General features: G+C 47.9%; 1 protein-coding gene across 11 annotated transcripts in view; it reads left to right on the top strand.

The window, feature by feature from the left end:
- Window positions 1-18825, top strand: part of SPTB (spectrin beta, erythrocytic) — a 122735-nt gene that overhangs the window by 60502 nt on the left and 43408 nt on the right. For all 11 annotated transcript variants that reach the window (XM_082448318.1, XM_082448315.1, XM_082448322.1 and 8 more), the window contains 9 exons: window positions 10434-10585; window positions 11856-12029; window positions 13017-13108; window positions 13508-13588; window positions 13911-14026; window positions 14399-14511; window positions 15348-15535; window positions 17324-17441; window positions 18537-18695. In XM_082448318.1, coding sequence (XP_082304444.1) covers window positions 10434-10585; window positions 11856-12029; window positions 13017-13108; window positions 13508-13588; window positions 13911-14026; window positions 14399-14511; window positions 15348-15535; window positions 17324-17441; window positions 18537-18695 — 1193 coding nt within the window. The remainder of the gene's footprint in view (window positions 1-10433; window positions 10586-11855; window positions 12030-13016; window positions 13109-13507; window positions 13589-13910; window positions 14027-14398; window positions 14512-15347; window positions 15536-17323; window positions 17442-18536; window positions 18696-18825) is intronic.

Raw genomic sequence — 18825 nt, forward strand, 5'->3', positions numbered from 1 at the left:
GCCTCAGTGGGGAGAACAGGTTGTGGAGAGGCTGCACAAAAGTCCAGGAAAGAGAAGGTGGCAATGAGGGTCAGCTTGGTGGCCACAGGGAGCAGAAAGTGGTCCATCCCCGTCACGTCATTCTTCTGTCCTCCTGAAGCTATCACGGAGTTTCCCCAGTGAGGTCACCTTGGCCAACTTACTTTTCTGCTCCTCCGGGCCTCAGTTTCCTCACCTGTAACACAAGGGGCTTGACGCGGGAGGTCTTCCCAGCTCGTAGCGTGGGAAGAAGCTCCCTTGAGGTAGCGCTGACCACATGCCTTTACCCTGAACCGAGGAGCTTTGGCTCCTGGCTTTGGGGAAGGGAATTGATCCTTTTCAGTAAATCAGTGGGTTCTCCAGAAATTCTCTCTGTTTATTAAAGGCTAGACTGAGGCTGAGTTCCTGGACCATCTTGACTTCTGCAGCCTTTTGTTCTCAGCGAGTGTCATCTCTCCATGCAGCCACCACCTGCGTGCAGGACAGCAGTGCTTGGTGTTTATACAGCTGCTTAGTGTTCTAGGTGCTTTTTAACCAGATGATCTCACTGACCCTTCAGCCACTCTGAAGTAGGCAAGGTATAGCTATCACCATCCGCTTTATAGATGAGGGAGGTCACATGGCAGGAAGTGCCAGGACAAGACTGGAATCCCAGGGTGTTAAAATCAGTCCTGTGCTGTTGAGGCTACAGCACTTGAGCTTTCTTGAATGTCCTTTAGACCTGCATTATCTCCCCCTCCACACCCCACCTGATACATCGGAATGGGAAAGTTTTGCTTTCACCAGCAGCCTCTAGAGCCTCTTTGATCAAAACCCTGAGCTCATTTTTACTTCTGTATTACAACCTCCAAATGCTGTCACCTGCCAGGGCCAGCTGACCCTTGTTCTGTGATGCTGTCCAGATCAGCTCCTGTCATTTCATTTCCATAGTTCACATGTTAGTGGGGCCACGGCACCTCAAACAGACTTCTGCAGCCGCCTCCAAGCTGGCTTCCTGGGCTGCAGCCTCTCCCCTGTCCAATCCCATTTGTGCAGGGCACTTAGAATCTTTATCCTCCAACAAATTTTTAGTGAAATGTCACTTTATCTGGCTCTTCTTTTCCCAGAGTATAAAGTTCAGATTTCCTAGACTGTCCTTTGACTTCTTTGCTCTGATACGTTAACTGCTTCTTTCCCTCACCCCCAAAACATGCACCCGCATACCTACATGCACACATGCACACACAAATACACATTTGCCAGTTTCCACCAGAGGCTTTGAACAAGAACCCTCTTTCCTTCCCTGCCATTCTAAAACCATCATCATCTTCAAGCCCCAGATCAAAACTAGCCTTCTTCAAAAAAATTTTTTTTAATTTAAACTGTTCTATGATAACTTCTCTTTTCCTATAATATATAAAAACTATTTTTTAAAAATATAGGGTGATTGCTTTTGTATCTTTAAACATTTTAATACACAAGGATATATATTTAGTGTAGAAAAGATTAGAAAAGCAGATAAAAAAGAGAAAACTAGAGACATTGTTAATACCCCATATAGATATTGTAATGCCTACGGATATATGACTGTGCATGTATATGTATAAATATTAACACTATCTATAATCTTAGAATGTTTTTCACTGAGCAATATATTATGCATATTTTTTCATGTCTGTAGACATGCAGGTTATAATTTTCATGGCTGTATAGTCTTCCTTTGTATTAATGTACCCAGATCTAGTTAACCAGCATCTTAGTGTTCAACTCTGATCACTTTTAGAGTCAGTCTTGTGTGCTTCATTCTTGCACATAAAAGAGTATGTATATATTCAAATATGCATTTGCATATGTAGTAAGCATCTTAAAGTTCTCTCTTAGAGTCAACCCTAGTTGGATCTTAAATCCTTATGGGCAGGAGAACTATGTTCTTGCTGTTCACAATACCAGTGTAATGAAAGTTGATTGGTTGAAAGAAAAATTCCTCTCCAAACTAAACAGGAAGAGTAGAATTTGTGCCAGCATCATCATTTACGATGTGTCCCTGAGGGTCTGCTCCATGCTAGGCTTTATAATGGATTGGCATCTGTATCATTGAGGTTTGTCACAAGTTCATGGGAGTTAAAGTATCCCTTGCTCAGGTTCCCTAAGCTCTTGGCTTCCTGGCATGAGAAGGAGGGAAATCCCAAGTTGTAAACCTGCAAAGGGCTCAACATTAAATGCTGTTTCCAGGCCCAGGCTAGTGGTCCATGGCCTCCCATGGTGCCTTTTCTCCCACTTGCCTTTCTGACCACATAGCTTTACTGATAGCTTAAAGCCATGTGCTGGTAAAAATACAGACTTGCTCAAGAAGGATACCTATTTGATTTTCATCAGTCACTTATTCCTCAGGGTTTGAGTTTTATACCCTATTTTTCTTCATGACATCTGTTGTTTCTTACTATGAAAGTAATACATGTTCATTACAGATATTTTAGTAAACATAGATAAGCAAAAAAATGTCACCCACAGTCTTAATACCCAGCTATAACATAGCCCAACATTAGCTTTTTTCTATGAATCTATGCATATAGGTCTGCAATATTGGGTTCATATTATGCATGTGGTTTTATAATCTGAATTTTCCCTCAAAATGTATTATAATATCCTTTCTTGCCATTGAAAGGTCTTCTCCCACCTTCTTCATATATAGGCTGCTATTCTCTACTTTTGAGAGCAGATTTTTAACAGAGAAAAGAGGGAGAGGCATGAAACAGTCAAGGAATTTTACAGGATGCCATGGCAGGAATAAATAGATGGGCCTAGAACTGGGTGACTGTTTCCAAAGATAAGATATTTCAACTTTACCATTTAGCTCAAGACCAGCCAATGGGTAAAAGGCTCTTATTTTTATAACAGCCCCACTGGGGACTTTTAATGACAAACTTCCAGGATGTCCATGACTTCAAGAGGTAGAGCAGGTACCAGAGTGGACGAGGCCAGCAGCTACTGTGCTACTGGCAAGAATGGTGGAGGGAGGTTGAAGGAAGAACCAAGAGGAAGTCTGGAGAAGTGTAACATAAGAGAAGGAAAGAGCCTTGACCTTCAGGGGAGGTGTGCGTTTTGATACCCCTGTAGGGAATATTCTAGAGGGCAAGTCCTTAGAGTGGCTGTGTGGCCACAGTGGGGCAGAGTGTACCTCGCTGCCCTCAAGACCCACAGACCTCACTCCCAGGCTCTGTCCCAGGGCAGGGAGGGTGTCACAGGATTGTTCTCAGCTCATAAACCTTCTCCCTCTCCCTTCCACCTCTCTCGTGGGCTCACGTGGTTAACTATGCTTATGATTTTTTTCTGGTGAAAAGTCTCTGATGCAGGGGTGCACAAAGGAACTAAACTATCTTGGAGAAGGGGGTGAGAAAAAGTTTAATATTTTCTTTAGAAAAAGAAAAGTGTGGGAATTCCCTGGCGGTCCAGTAGCTAGGACTCTGTGCTTCCACTGCAAGGGGCCCAGATTCGATCCCCGGTCGGGGCTCTAAGATCCCACAAGCTGTGCGGCGCAGCCAAAAAAAAAAAAAAGATGACTGTTAATATATTTCCATGTGTTCTGCAAACGGATAAAGCCTTGGAAAACTGGCTCATTTTAAAAAAAGAAAAGAAAAGTGTATTTCTGTATTGAATAAGTAATATAGACACCCAGTAGGTAAAACTCAAAAGATACAAAAGCGCAAATAATAAGTTTCATTCCCATCTCAGTCCTCCAGGCCCAGTTCTTTGCCCACAGCCAGTGTTACCAGTTTTTCATGTATCTTTCCAAGAATGTTTTATGCATATATTAGCAAATGGTCTATATTGTTTTTCTCAGCTTTTTTTCCCCCACCATACATTGTCCCTTATTGTTCTTTTTTCCCCACCCAATGTATCTTTTTTTTTTTTTAATTTTATTTATTTTTGGCTGTATTGGGTCTTCGTTGCTGCACGCGAGCTTTCTCTAGTTGTGGCGAGCGGGGGCTACTCTTTGTTGCGGTGTGTGGGCTTCCCATTGCAGTGGCTTCTCTTGTTGCCGAGCACGGGCTCTAGGCCCGTGGGCTTCCGTAGTTGCAGCACGCGGGCTCAGTAGTTGTGGCTTGCAGGCTCTAGAGCACAGGCTCAATAGTTGTGGCACATGGGGTTAGTTGCTCCACGGCATATGGGATTTTCCCGGACCAGGGCTCGACCCGTGTCCCCTGCATTCTTAACCACTGCGCTACCAGGTAAGTCCCCCCACCCAATGTATCTTGAAGATTGTTTTATATTAGTACACAAGTAGCCTTCTCATTCTTTTCACAGACATAGTATTCCATTGTATGGACATACAATTTTAATTTAACCAGGCTTCTATTGGTGGACATTTAGGCTGTTTCCAATCTCCTGCTATTTCCAAAAATGCAATGAATAAACTCGTATGTAGATCATTTTGTAAATGTATGTCTATCTGAAGGATAAATTCCTAGAAGTGGAATTACTGGGTCCAAAAGTATGTGTAGCTGTAATTCTGATCCGTCTTGCCAAATTGCCTTTTATACCCTCTCCAGCAACATATGAATGTTTTTTCCCCTGCATCCTTGCCAATGTGGTATTTTATCACACTTTTGGATCTTTGTGCATCTGATAAGTGAAACATAGTGTCTTGATGTACTTTCATTTCGCTTTTGGACTTTTAGTATCAAAATTTTAAAACATGCAAGAAAGTAGAGAAAAAGTACAAAGAATCATCACCTTGATTTAACTATTAATATTTGGCCATATTTGCTTGTCCATTTTGGGGTAGAAGTATTTTTAAAGTAAATTGAAGATTATCATGACATTTTACTATAATACTTAATTTATCATAATACTTTAGTATGAATATCTGAATAACAGGAGCATTTCCCACCTAGCTATAATTCTGTTATTACACCTAATATAATTAAGAATTCCATAATACAATTTAATACCCACTTAATATTCAAATTTTCCCAGTTGTCTCAGAGATGTCTTTTATGATTAGTTTGTTCAAACTAATTAAGGACTGTGTATTAAGTTTATGTGTATGTGTATACTTGTAATTTGTACTTCTATTATGAATAGCTTGGACAACTTTTTATACATTTAAGAGACTTTTATAATTTTTTTCTATTAACTCTTTGTTCACATTCTTAGTCCATTTTGCTATTGGATTATTGGTCTTTTTCCTCATTAATTTGTAGATGTTCTTTACATACTAGGTAAGTTAGCCCTTTGTGATATGAGTTGCAGATACTTTTCCTTGTTTGTTTGACTTTGCTTATGGTATTTTTTCTCACACAGAACTTTTTTTGATACATTTGAACTTTCAATCTTTTATTTTATGGCTTTTGGATTTTGTTTCAGAGTTAGAAGGCCCTTCCCTACACCAACATTATAAAAAACATTCTATCATGATTGATTTTGGTATTTTTATGGTTTTATTTTTTACATTTCAATTTTTGACTGCAGTGAAATTTATCCTGGAGTATGAGATATGAATTTAACTTAATTTTTCCTGGATGGTCATCTAGTTTTGTCAACACCGTGTACCCAATAATCCATCTTTCCCCTTCATATTTGAAGTGCCACCTTTATCAGCTATTAAATGCCTATATATACTTGGGACTATTTCTCTTCCATTGATGTGTCTATATATTCATAGGCTAGTACCACACAGTTTCATTATTATAACTTTATACTATACTTTAATATTTGTTAGAAAAAACAACTGGGAACGTGGGTTACCCTTTATTACTCTTCTTTTCTGAAACTTTTCTAGCTATTTGTGTTTATTTAATTTATTTATTTAATAAATTTATTTATTTTATTTATTTTTGGCTGTGTTGGGTCTTTGTTGCTGTGTGCAGGCTTTCTCTAGTTGCAGTGAGCGGGGGCTACTCTTTGTTGCGGTGCACGGGCTTTTCATGGCGGTGGCTTGTCTTGTTGTGGAGCACGGGCTCTAGGCGCACGGGCTTCAGTAGTTGCGGCACGCAGGCTCAGTATTTGTGGCGCACGGGCTTTGTTGCTCTGTGGCATGTGGGATCTTCCCAGACCAGGGATTGAACCCATATCCCCTGCATTGGCAGGCAGATTCTCATCCGCTGCGCCAGCAGGGAAGCCTATTTTTGTTTATTTTTATAATGAGTTTTCTAATCATTTGTCTAGTTTCCCCCAAAATTTAAATTATATAATATAAATATTTTAAAAATAATATTAAATATATAACTTTAGGGTAAACTGACATCTGTATGATATTGAGTTTTCCTGTTCAAGAACTGGGTGTGATTTTTCCAATTGTTCATATCTTTGGTGTGCCTTGGGAGACTTTATAGATTTATATGGATTTTACACAATTGTTTTGAAATTTAAGTTGAAATGTTTTGTCTTTTTATTATCATTGGGGGTTTTCCAAATTCCTATTTCAGGAAAGGATCCTGCCACCCCTTTAGTGTCTCCTTTCACCTCTAGGATTAAATCTGAACTTCTTAGCTTTTCCTTCAAGGCTTTCCACATCCGATTTAAAACCTATTTTCCACATGTTTTCTTCTTACCTGTAGCTAGTCAGCAACCCCTGAACAAGCTCCATCCTTTTATGCATTCCGTCTTGTGGCTCCTCTCCTTCCTCTTCTGCCTGTGCAAAGTGGTTTTCTTCACGAGCCCCGCCTTGAGTGCTCCAATTAGAAATGACCTCTCTCCTCTTTCACCCATGACCATTTATTGTATGTGCCATTTATCTGGTAACTAATCCAATATTACCTTGCGACAGCTTTTGTATTATTAAATGAACTGCCCTTTATCTCTTGTGTGGTTGCAAAACTATTTGTGGGTCTGTGTCTCGTTTCCTCAACTAGATTGCGAGGCCCTTGGGGAGAGTGAGCCTGCCTGGTGCTCCCTGCAGCATCTGGGCCCTATAGGCAGTAACGATAGTAGCAGCAATGATAACAATGGTAGTTAATGTTTACCTCAAGCTTTCTTTCTGTGTGCTGGGTACTGTTTTAAGCACTTTCCATGTATGAACTCATTAGTGGGTAAACACTTGAGTTTTGTTGGGTTTATTTGACCTTAAATTAAACCTTTGAAGGGGGACATAAAAGAAAGGGCACTTGGTCACAATATCCAGACAGTGATTCTAGCTAGCTGGTCAGAGAGGAAGGGGAGTTTTGTAGGGAAGAAGGAGGCTGGCCACAGCCTAGGAAGGAAAGGGGAGAGGAACAGGCAGCAATGGAGAGGCCCTGAGCTTGATGGTTGCAGAGACATGAGTGTTTTCTGAGGTTCTGGTAGCTTTGATTCAGGCCGTGCTGGTGGACTTGCCCGCTTCCCCTTCACTGGCAGGGTTAGGGCTCTGGAAATATGGCCTGGCCCATGGCAGGGCCTTGCTGAGGCCTCTTTTCCACAGCAGGATGGGTTCCCTGCAGGATGGCCCAGGTCTCCTGGGGACAGCAGGCCCAATGCTCAGCTGCCTCCGCGGCCTGTCCACACGCTCCGGGCCTCCCACCTCTCCTGCACTCAGAAAGCTCCACTGAGTGCCTGCTGGGAGTGGATGCACTGAGCGAGCCGATGCAGAGCAGCCAGGGCTATGAGCTGGTGGAAATTAATCCCCACCCCTGGGCCTTCCTCTCCTGATGACCATCATGAGCCTCTCAGAATCTTTCCCCTGTCTCAACACTGCAGACTGTTTTAGGGTACTGGGGTTCCTGGGCAATTGCACCGCAGCCTTCAAATAAAATGCAGCTAGGAGACCTCCCACCTGAGCTCTAAACCTGCAGCTCCAGCATTTTGGGGCCCAGAGAGCATTATTTTGTGTGTTGAGAACTGGAGAGATCTAAGGGTGATTTACATCTGCACCGATGTGTGTGCCAGCCCAGCAGCCTAGAATTAAATTCCACGGCCCAGCTCTTCCTTACACTTTGCTGGGCACAAATAAACAGGTCTCAGCACCCACATAATGAACTCTTTAGATTCTTAAAGACAAGAAAAGGAGATGAGACACTTACCTCTAAAGGGGCAACAAATTTCAGCCCCTTAGACAGAGCTCCGCCACCGGTTGGAAGGGTTAGCCTCTTACAGAACAGATCCGGTCTCTAGGGAGAGCATCGTGGGACTGAGGCTGGCTCTGTTGAATCTAAACATGCTCCAGCATAAACGCAATTGCTTTCCGTCCAATATATCATCAGAACTTTAGTTACATTTTGCTGAAGCAGTCCGTGAAATCAGGGAGATGGTCCAATAGAGTAAGGGGGCTTTTCCCCCTGAAACTTTGCCCAGAGGCCCAGAACAAACAAGTGCCATTTTAATTTTATATTTATTACAGATTTGTATAGTCACTAGTAGTATTTTTGCTCTTCTTGGAAGTCTTTTTTTTTTTTAATTAATTAATTAATTAATTTTTGGCTGTGTTGGGTCTTCGTTTCTGTGCGAGGGCTTTCTCCAGCTGTGGAGAGCAGGGACCGCTCTTCATCGCGGTGCGCGGGCCTCTCACTGTCGCGGCCTCTCCCGTTGCAGAGCACAGCTCCAGACGGGCAGGCTCAGTAGTTGTGGCTCATGGGCTTAGTTGCTCCGCGGCATGTGGGATCCCCCCAGACCAGGGCTCGAACCCGTGTCCCCTGCATTGGCAGGCAGATTCTTAACCACTGCGCCACCTGGGAAGCCCCTTGGAAGTCTTATTTAGATGGCTTCCATAGAATTCTTTACATGTGACTCCAGCACTCATCATATTTATAATGGAGTTTGCGTCAAGGATGGGGGCTCCTTCCTGTCCTTGGCTGCCTCCCCCTCCACCTGGAGCCTGGCACCTAACGGCTGTACAGTGAACAATTGCTGAATGAATGAAGACGCGAATAAAGGGTCTGAGTTCCTAACACCAAAATAGCCATGAAGTAGGAAGGATTTGATGCTGTGAGCCTCAGAAACTGCCAGGCTTATACCCTCGAGGCCATGCTGGCCTGGCTCCTCTTTCTGTTGTTATTAAGTCAGACATTTAATAATTTAAGAAGCCAACCCTTCCACAGTTTGGGCTCAGCCGAGCAGACGTTTAGCCTGTTCCCACGGCACTGACAGTCCCTCCTGGCTGGACTGCTCGGAGTCTGCCCTGGCTGTGACCAACCTGAACACACTCTCCCCAGGGACCCTCCATGGCCCTAGGCCCAGCCACATGGCTGGGTCATCTCCTGCCTAGAATCCTCCGCCAGAGTGCCCAGAAGCAGGTTGCCACAGACTGTTCACTCAAGCAAACTTCTCTTCCTGTTTCTACCTTTTCTGCCCCTCTTCTCTCTCTCTTTCACCCTGTCCCCATTCTTTCTGCTATCCCAGCCTCTGTCCTCTCTCCAGCATCTTGATCAAGCTTCCCAGCCCTAACCCTACAGGTACCAGCATTTATTTTACAGTACCCTGTATTTATTTTAACAGAGTTGTTAAAAGGTGGCCCACCTGAACTGGTACAGCCTGGGCTGGAAGCTTGGTTTGGGCTGAGGCTGATTTAAGCTGGGGGTGGCATGTCAGCTTCCCAGGTCTGAAGATGGAAAATCCTGCCTGCCATTCTGTGGGCGAGAAGGAGAGCTTAGTGCCATGCACAGCCCCCAGACCAAGCCCCCACTACCCTTCACCCTACGTAGATCACACGTTCCACATGATCTCACTGTTTCCATGCTCATCCTTCTCCTCTATCTACCAGCAGCTCCTTGAGGATAGGCAGTTTGTTTTACTTTTACGTATCAGCAGGCCTGGCGTAGGAGCTGAATAAACCTCTGCACAGTCAGCTACAGTACAGCTCTGGAGACCTACTATGTGCCAGACTCCAGGCCTTGGGGATTTAGAAGTGAACAAGACAGACAGATTTTACTGGGCTCAAGGAGCCTGCAGTCTTACAGGAAAGACAGACTTTCAACTAATCTGAGTATGAGGAGAGAGAAATGAGAAATGCAGATGCACACAAGGAGAGACAGAACCTAGGCGAGAGGTCACAAAAGCTTCCCGGAGAAGCGCTGTTTCCACTGATTCCTAAAGGATGACTAGGAGTTAGGTGAATGGGGTGAGGGGTGGAGGGGCCGAGAGAGAGCATTCCAGGCAGAGGGAATATTTGTTGGATGGGTGGATAGGTGAACCTGGCATTGAATTCTGAGCTTACTGGCCCAGTGGTCCAGAGCATTCTGATGCGCACAGGGAAGCAGGTGACTGGATTAGGGGTGTCTTGATACCGTGGTGGTGGAAGTTACCTCTTCATTGCCCCAGTCATGGCATGTGGACCTGTGAAGCCAAAAGGCTACGCTCTGGTCAGAAATGCTCCTCAGAAGGGGATGGAATAGATACATCGACCTCCTCTGCCAGGGATGGGGCAACTCTGGGGTTAAGGTGAAAAACCCTTCAGCCCCATGTCACATTGCAAATGGACCCTGCCAACCTCAGGCACCTCACCCAAGGCTCTTCTCCCCACCCAGATGAGCGGGAAGTTGTTCAGAAGAAAACCTTCACAAAATGGGTGAACTCACACCTGGCGCGTGTGTCCTGCCGCATCACTGACCTCTACAAGGACCTCCGGGATGGGAAGATGCTCATCAAGCTGCTGGAAGTGCTCTCTGGAGAGATGCTGGTAAAGCCCCTTTCCCCAGGCCCTGTGGCTGGTGCTCTGTCCCCTCTTCAGGAAAGACATGGTCTGGGGGCCTCTCCAGTTCTCATGGCCTTCCAAGGTTTCTCCCTATTCTTTTGGGAGGTTTCAGTACTAACGATGTGAGGTGTCCGTGTGGCTGACTGGGTTCTCTGAACGTGTTCATCTAAATATGTCCCAGCATAAATGCCTGGCTTTCCATCTAATATATCATCAAAACTTTTGTTAATTTTGCTGAAGCATTTCAGAATTTCTTGCCTCCTTCTGGCCACTCCCACCCCTTCATGCTCCTCCCAGATGCCATACAGAGCTCTTGACTTTCTCCTCTTGGGATCTGGTTATCTGTGACTGGCCTGCAGTGGGCCCACCCTCAGCCTCCTTGCACAGGCTAAGACATATCCCATTACCCAGCTGGAAAAATTTGCCTCCTTCTTGGAACAAGGAGGAAAGTGTGAAAGATGTTTTCCCATGTATCCATCACTCTAACAAGTGGAAATTTATCACAGGCCCTCTCAGTTGTAACCCACCCGGTGGTAATGTTGCCCCTGCAGGAGAACCAGATCAAGGCTCATGTTTTGCTCAGTTACTTCCATTATGACCTTGGGCCTATCAGGCAGGACCTTCTTTGCCTCATTTCCCCCATGTGTAGACCGATACCTGTACCTGATGTAGTAGCCTAAGACCTCAGGGTTTGAATGGAAGGTACCACATTCATCTGTTGCCTTTTCAACTCCAGGCTGAAGTTAAAGAATGCCTCTTAGCCCACTAGAGAGAGTTACCACTAAGAACCCTTCAGATGATGCAGTTACTCAATGGTGGTCCCCTTGAGCTTTGGCTGAGGCCGTTTGGGGGTGGGGAGGGAGGAGGTTGGATGGCAGAATGGACCCATTATCAGTCACCACACTAAAAGCCACTCTTATCACCAATCAGCAGTAAACAGTTCCTAGAACTGTGCCTAGCACATAGTAAGTGCTCAACTAACTACCTGTTGTGTTACTATATTTGAATGCCACTTATCACCCACTCAGAAGCCTTTGTTTAGACCCAGGAACAGTACTGATGCAGCCCACTTGCAGAGCTCTGGGTGCTCAAGAGAGGGAGCCCCTGAACTTTGCTGAAAGGATGGGGTTGAAAAGTGTCAAGGAGTGAGCATGGGAGTTGGAGTTTGGCATGGAGGGTGGATGCTGATGACCGGAGCTGGTCCAGGCGTGACCGTGAGGTTCTTCCACGCCCACGGGGCAATGCTGTCCCTCAGCCAAAGCCCACGAAGGGGAAGATGCGCATCCACTGCCTGGAGAATGTGGACAAGGCCCTGCAGTTCCTGAAGGAGCAGCGTGTGCACCTGGAGAACATGGGCTCCCACGACATCGTGGACGGCAACCACCGCCTGGTCCTGGGCCTCATCTGGACCATCATCCTCCGCTTCCAGGTGGGTTCCCAGGGAGCAGAGGGGGTGGAGGGAGCTTCCCTGGGCCAGACTGGGTTTGGGAATCTTATAAAATGGTGAACAAGTGCGAGTGTGTGCACGTTCTGGGAGGCTAGAAGCCCGTCCTGGGGGACAATGCTTGTAGGAAGGAGAAACCATCCTAGGCATCGCCAAGTTGCTGAAGCTCAGGGCGAGCTGTTCAGCCAATAGCATAGTCTTTTGAGAGAGAGGATAGAAATTAGTGGCTGGGCTGAGATCTGGCTGGAAGACCTACTTTCGTCCCCTTCCCTCCACAGGTGTCACTTTTTGGTTTTTTAAGTAGTTTGATTCAGAAATCGCAAGAGTGCAGAAGATCTGCTTTTATGTTTTTCCCTCAGAAGCTTTTCTCTTCCCACCCTGAAATTCAAGGTCGCTTATTTGTAAGGAATTTAGAAAGCACGAGGGGAGGAAAGCAGGGCCTTCCACCTGCTGGTCTGGGGACAGAAAGAACCTAGTTGGAGGAGGGAAGGGCAGGGAGAAGGAAGATAACACACAACTCCCGGCCTGAAGGTCTCACCCAAGTGGTCTTGGGTGTCCAATCTCACTCTCTGAGGGTGTGTACGACGAAACGGTAATAAGAGCAGAATTGGGGAGGATGAAAAGGCAAGAGGAGCTGCTGATCAAAGTACAGTACCTTCCAGCGTTCATGCCGTTCCATGGCCCAGGTGGCATCGCACCTCGTGGGGAGGAATGGGGGTATCCTGCTGTTTATTCTTGGTCTCCCCTTACAGTTTCAAGTTGGAGCGGTCTCCTCTGACGTGGAGAAGCTGACCAAGGCAGGGAAACAGGCCTCCAGGACCTGGGGCCTCAGGCTGTGGGGTGGCTGCAGGGCTGGCGACCGGATGGATGGCTACAGAGGAGGAAGGATGGAGGGGGCCTTCCAGGGAGAGCAGGGAGGCTCTGGGCCAGATGCACATCTAAGTCTTCCCTCTCTTGTTCCTGTGCCCACAGATTCAGGACATCGTTGTCCAAACTCAGGAAGGTCGTGAGACGCGCTCAGCCAAGGACGCGTTGCTGTTATGGTGTCAGATGAAGACGGCAGGGTATGCCTTGGGGACCAGCCACTACCACGTTCCTCACCACCCCCTGTGCCTCCCAAGCATTGCCATCCCCAAGGGACCTAGACGCCATCACCCAGAACTACATCGGCTTGGGCGTAGTTGATGCACAGTCTATCCTGACCTGATTCTTAGAGGCCCGGAATACAGGATTCTATCCCAAAATTGCCTGGGTCAGACCATGGGGTCTGTTGGGGGTGAGAGTCTCTTGGGCCCACCTGATGAGGGAGCCTCTTTGTGTGACTTAACGGCTGCCCTCTTGTTGAAGGGGCTCGAGAAGGGTCCAGTCCACTCCTCTCCTGAGGTGTTGGCCCTCGGTTCACACACTTGTAGGGACCCCAGAAGAATCTGTTTCTTAGGTCTTAATGCTTTTCTTGGATGCAGCTACCCCCATGTCAACGTCACCAACTTCACCTCCAGCTGGAAGGATGGCCTAGCCTTTAACGCCCTGATCCACAAGCACCGGTAAGAGGGGGAGCGGAGCAGGAGCCCCTGTGGGAGCCAGGGAGCCCTGGGGGGATTGGGACACCTTGCACTTACCATGTAGGCTACTGTTCAAGTGTCACAGGAATGGTACAGCCGTGGCGCCTTCTCCTCTCACCCTCGGCATCCTGCCTCCCTTAAATCCCCCTTCCTCACACCCTGGTGCTCACAGCTCCCTCCTCTGTCCGGTCTCCTCCTCCTCACTTCTCCGGTTCAGCCACCTCCCTGCGTCTGCCCAGGGTCTTTGCCCTTTTGGTGGGGATGCCATGCCCCCTGCCCTCTAACAGGCTGGCTTCGTCCCCAGGCCCGACCTGATTGACTTCGATAAGCTGAAGGACTCCAACGCGCGGCACAACCTGGAGTGCGCGTTCGACGTGGCCGAGCGGCAGCTGGGCATCATCCCGCTCCTCGACCCTGAAGGTGAGCCAGCGCCCACGAGACCGTCAGGGCGCCGGGAGGAGCGTGGGCCGTGCTGGGAGAGCCGTGGGCACGGTGGCCGGGCCAGGGCTCCGCTCCGGCCTGCTCTTCAGACCCAAGCTGGTTCCTGACACCTCCCCTGCCTGATTGGGGGCCCACTGTAGTCTTTCCATCCTTTTCCCTTCTTTCATTCTTTGTGGTCCTAATATGGATTTCATCCTCTCACTGAAATCGCAGCCTATTCCTCTTCCACTCTCGCCTGTCACTTGGTGCCTGTAGTTGAACTTCGTGCTGGAGACACAGGGAGATGAACCCCTTGAGCCTGACATTTCCAACTTCCAATTGGTCCTGAGAGCCCACCCTTTCCCCTTGCAGATGTCTTCACAGAAAACCCTGACGAGAAATCCATCATCACCTATGTGGTGGCATTTTACCACTACTTCTCCAAGATGAAGGTGCTGGCAGTGGAGGGCAAGCGCGTCGGCAAGGTACTGAGCTGCTGCGTAACTAGAGTGTCACCGTTTCCCCGCTTGCCACGCACAGGCCTTGACTGAGATGCTCCCTTTCTACCCTAAGAGCTTTGTGTCTGGACCCCAGCTGTGGGAGAGGGTGCAGATCACCCCCCACCAACTTCCTCTGAAGCCAAGCATTGCCAGGTTAATGGCTCCCAAGCTGAATTCCAACACAGGTTGATGGTCTGTCCCAAACAAGGTCATAGCCCGTAGCTCTGAGCCGACCTTCCACCTGCAGACCCATGTCTCATGAGCATTCCCACAGGAACAAAACAGGCTTTTTACTTGTTAGTTTATTGTGTTTTCATGCCTCTTAGGCTCCCGCAGCCTACTGTACAGAGGAGCCACCCCACTGTACAGACCCTCGTGCCGGAGTCCTTTCCCCGGCTGGGTCTTTTGCCCTTCCAGGGTAGGGACCATTTCTCATTCATCTTCGTGCACTGGTGTTTAGCAAAGACAATGCCAGGAAGCCCTCGATCCCTAATACCCACTCTTAAATAAACAGGACCTTGGCCTCTCTGGCGGCTGGATTGGAAAGCACAGACAGCTCTCCAGTCTTTTACAGGGTTAGGGAGGGGGGGAGCTGCTCCTGATCCCGAGCACAGCCAGGTCCCTCCTGACGTTGCCGGTGCACTTCCAGTCCGGCCCCCTGCTCAGCAGTGGTCTTGGGCTCAGGGAACAAACCCAACGTAAACGCTCCAGGGCTTGCGAGGAGGAGGACCACCTCGATTGTGGTCCCCGTGGTCCCCGTGGGCATCCTCATTGGCGTGCTCGCCCTTCTGACAAGGATGAGTCACAAGGTGATTCCCTAGGTAATTGACCACGCCATTGAGACCGAGAAGATGATTGAAAAGTACAGCGGGCTGGCCTCAGACCTGCTCACCTGGATCGAGCAGACCATCACTGTCCTGAACAGCCGCAAGTTCGCCAACTCCCTGACCGGTGTCCAGCAGCAGCTGCAGGCCTTCAGTACCTACCGCACTGTGGAGAAGCCGCCCAAGTAAGGGCCTGGGCGCTCGGGAGGGCGGGCACCATGGCCGAGAAACCACCTCCAGAAGGTTGGAGGGCCTGGAGAAGGATTCCGGGAGGTGGCTCCTGGAGGTTAGAGAGCTGCCCATCTGTCACCTACTTCATCCCGTGTTGTCTCCCTGCTCCCAAGCCGTCAGCCTACAGGCAGTGGGCACTAAGTAACCCCTGACTCATAGCCAAAGAAATACTTCCCCAGATCCCTGAAGGGGAGCAGCAGTGAAATCTCAGACTTCAGAGTCTCTTTAAAGAATGTGCTGGAAAGTTCCTCTCTCTTCTGTGCACTGAGCTGCGGGTTTGTTCTTTGGTAATGACCTCTGCATCCACAGCCCCAGAGCTCTCCACGTGAGGCCTTGTTGATCATCAAGCACATCCTTCTTTCTCTCCCATCTGTCACTGCTCATCCATTAGCAGAGCATTTAGTCTGCCTCTCGGGACCTCTGCTCCACTCCAGCGTGTGCAGGGCCTACGTGCACATATGCACATACAAACACAACTGTTCACACACGTGCACACGCACACCCACACAGACATGGGGCATTCCAGCTCGCCCGCCCTTAGCTTGGCTGGCTCCCCAGAAACAGATTTCTAGCTCATCAGTGGTACCCTCTGCCTTGTTCCTCCCCCACTCATTCATTCATGACTGGCAAACAGGGAAAGGCGAGACCCGCAGTCTAGAATGTACTATAAACAAGTATCTGATTTCTGGCCTGACACTAGCCCACTTTTAAAGTCCTAAATCCAATACAGATAACATGCCCCATGAGTCTACCAGGCACTGCACACCGGGGTAGCATCTCCTGGCTGCGCAGACAGTGCTCAAGGCCACAGCCCTCCTGCAGTGCCTGTGAGCAGGCAGATGAATTAGGCTGGCCTCAGGGTGGGGACCTTGCTTACCAGCTGATCTTTGACTACTGCGTGGTGGAGGTAGAAGTGGGTAAATACTTGGCTATGGGCAGAAATGGGAAAGTACCCAGTTACCTGGAGCTTGGACCCTGGGTTCCAGAAATCCATCCTGCTGCCAGTTCTCACCTCCTACACCTAAGGTCCTCCCGGAGCCTAGCCTTTCCTCCCCTCTCAGAAGCATCTGGGCTTTTGCATCGTTGTCAGGAGAGCTGACTTATTAGTACTCAGGTGAAAGTTGCTCTCGGTGCGATATGTTCTTACGTGGATAATGCTGCTTCCACATAAGAACATACATGGTTTTATTGACTCACTCAGCAAAAAACTGAGTAAAGAACTAGTCAAAAGCCTTCAACTGTTTGCAGAACAGGGAAGAGTTTCTTTGTATGGATTGGTAAAACTTGATACCTATAGGAATTACCGGAACAGTCCAGTTAGCCATTCCTCCATGGAAGCAAATGACAAGCAAACGCTGCAGTAGTTGTTTTCTCTGGTTTATGTTGCAAAGACTCAACCCCTATTATATCTCAGTTGGCGAGTATGATAGATTGATAGATCTTTTAACAGGTAAGTAAGCCTATGTAGATCCTCTTTACTTTTTTAAGAGAAATGTGTTTTGCTATCCAAGCTCCAAGACGCCAGGGTTCCATGTTCACTTAAAAAAGAACAACTGGCTGGGACTCCCCTGGTGGTCCAGTGGTTAAGACTCCGCGCTTCCAATGCAGGGGACGCGGGTTCGATCCTTGGTCGGGGAACTAAGATCCCACATGCCGCATGGCCGACCAGAAAATTAGAAGAAAAAAAAAAACTGGCTGTGGGAATCTCGACACTCATCTCCCTACCTCTTTTTTCTTGACAGGTTTCAGGAGAAGGGGAATCTAGAAGTCCTACTTTTTACCATCCAGTCACGGATGAGAGCCAACAATCAGAAAGTGTACACGCCCCATGATGGGAAACTCGTGTCCGACATCAACCGGGTACAGCAACGTTTTCCATTTCACGTTGCCAGCGTGTTGATTGAGCTCCTGATAAGGGCACAGGGAATGGTCCCTGGACAGGGTTAAACCAAGCCACTTTCTGTGGTGTTATTAATGACACACCTGGCACCTACTGAGGGTGCTATCTGAGCCTAGCCCTGAGGGGTCAGACTCCACCCACCAAGCGTCCATTCAGCCCCCTGTGCAGGGGTGGAGGGAGGGGCAAGATAGGTGAAGGGGATGTACTAGGTATAAAATAAATAAGATACAAGGATTTAATGCACAGCACACGGAATATAGCCCATATTTTATAACAACTTTATGTGGAGTATAATCTATAAAAATATTGAATCACTGTTATACACCTGAAACTAATATAATATTGTAAGTTAACTATACTTCAGTTTAAAAAATTAAAAAAGAAAAAAAGGCAGTTGCTACACATTTCCAGCTCAAAGTTGCTGTAAGAATGGGGATGCAGCGGGTTTGCCAGTGGGTTGAGTGAGCTCCTCATAAGGGCACATGTAATGGTCCCAGGACAGGGTTAAGCCAAGCCACGTCCTGTGGTGTTATTAACGACACACCTGGCTGTTGAGGGTGCTAAGTCTAGCCCTGAGAGGTCAGACTCTACCCGCTGTCCGCCGGTTCAGCCCCCTGTTCAGATGCCCAGAGTCCATTTTTTTAGAGCCAGTTTTATAGCCTATTCTCTGTAGAACCTTGAGGTTTTTTGGAGAATACTGACTACTTTCAACAGAAGGGAAATGCCTTATGACATTTCGGAGGTTTGGAGGCCTACCACCACCTGGAAGTTCCAGTGGAAAGGAGGTAGCCATTTAGCCAACAGGAGTTTACTGAGCACCGACAGAGGCAAATAACACTGTACTAAACCAAGAGTCTGAGGCAGATTTAGGAGGAGAGGGAACTGGGGGGTCATGACCAGTGCTCCCTGAATCTTTCGTCTGCCCAGACAGGAAAGCCGAAAGGCTATCACTGAGCTTTAATCTAGGCTCTGCCTAGATTCCTAAAATCGCTCAGTGTTGGGTGAAAGAGTCGGGACCCCCAAATCCCAAGATCTCTCCCCTGCCCCTCGTGCAGGCCTGGGAAAGCCTGGAGGAAGCTGAGTACCGGCGGGAGCTGGCTCTGAGGGAGGAGCTCATCCGGCAGGAGAAGCTAGAGCAGTTGGCCCGGCGCTTTGACCGAAAGGCTGCCATGAGAGAGACGTGGCTCAATGAAAACCAGCGGCTTGTGGCCCAGGTAAAGGGGGCCGCACTTGGGGTTGCAGGAGAGGGGGAGCTTTCCAGAGCCCCCAGTAGACAGCAGGGCTGGAGCCCACGCTGGTCTCTCGGCGGCGGCAGCAGGATAAGCCTCTCCACAGGTCTTGCAG

The sequence above is a fragment of the Balaenoptera physalus genome, assembly GCF_965194825.1.
Source record: "Balaenoptera physalus genome assembly, chromosome: 2".
Classification (NCBI taxonomy): Eukaryota; Metazoa; Chordata; class Mammalia; order Artiodactyla; family Balaenopteridae; genus Balaenoptera; species Balaenoptera physalus.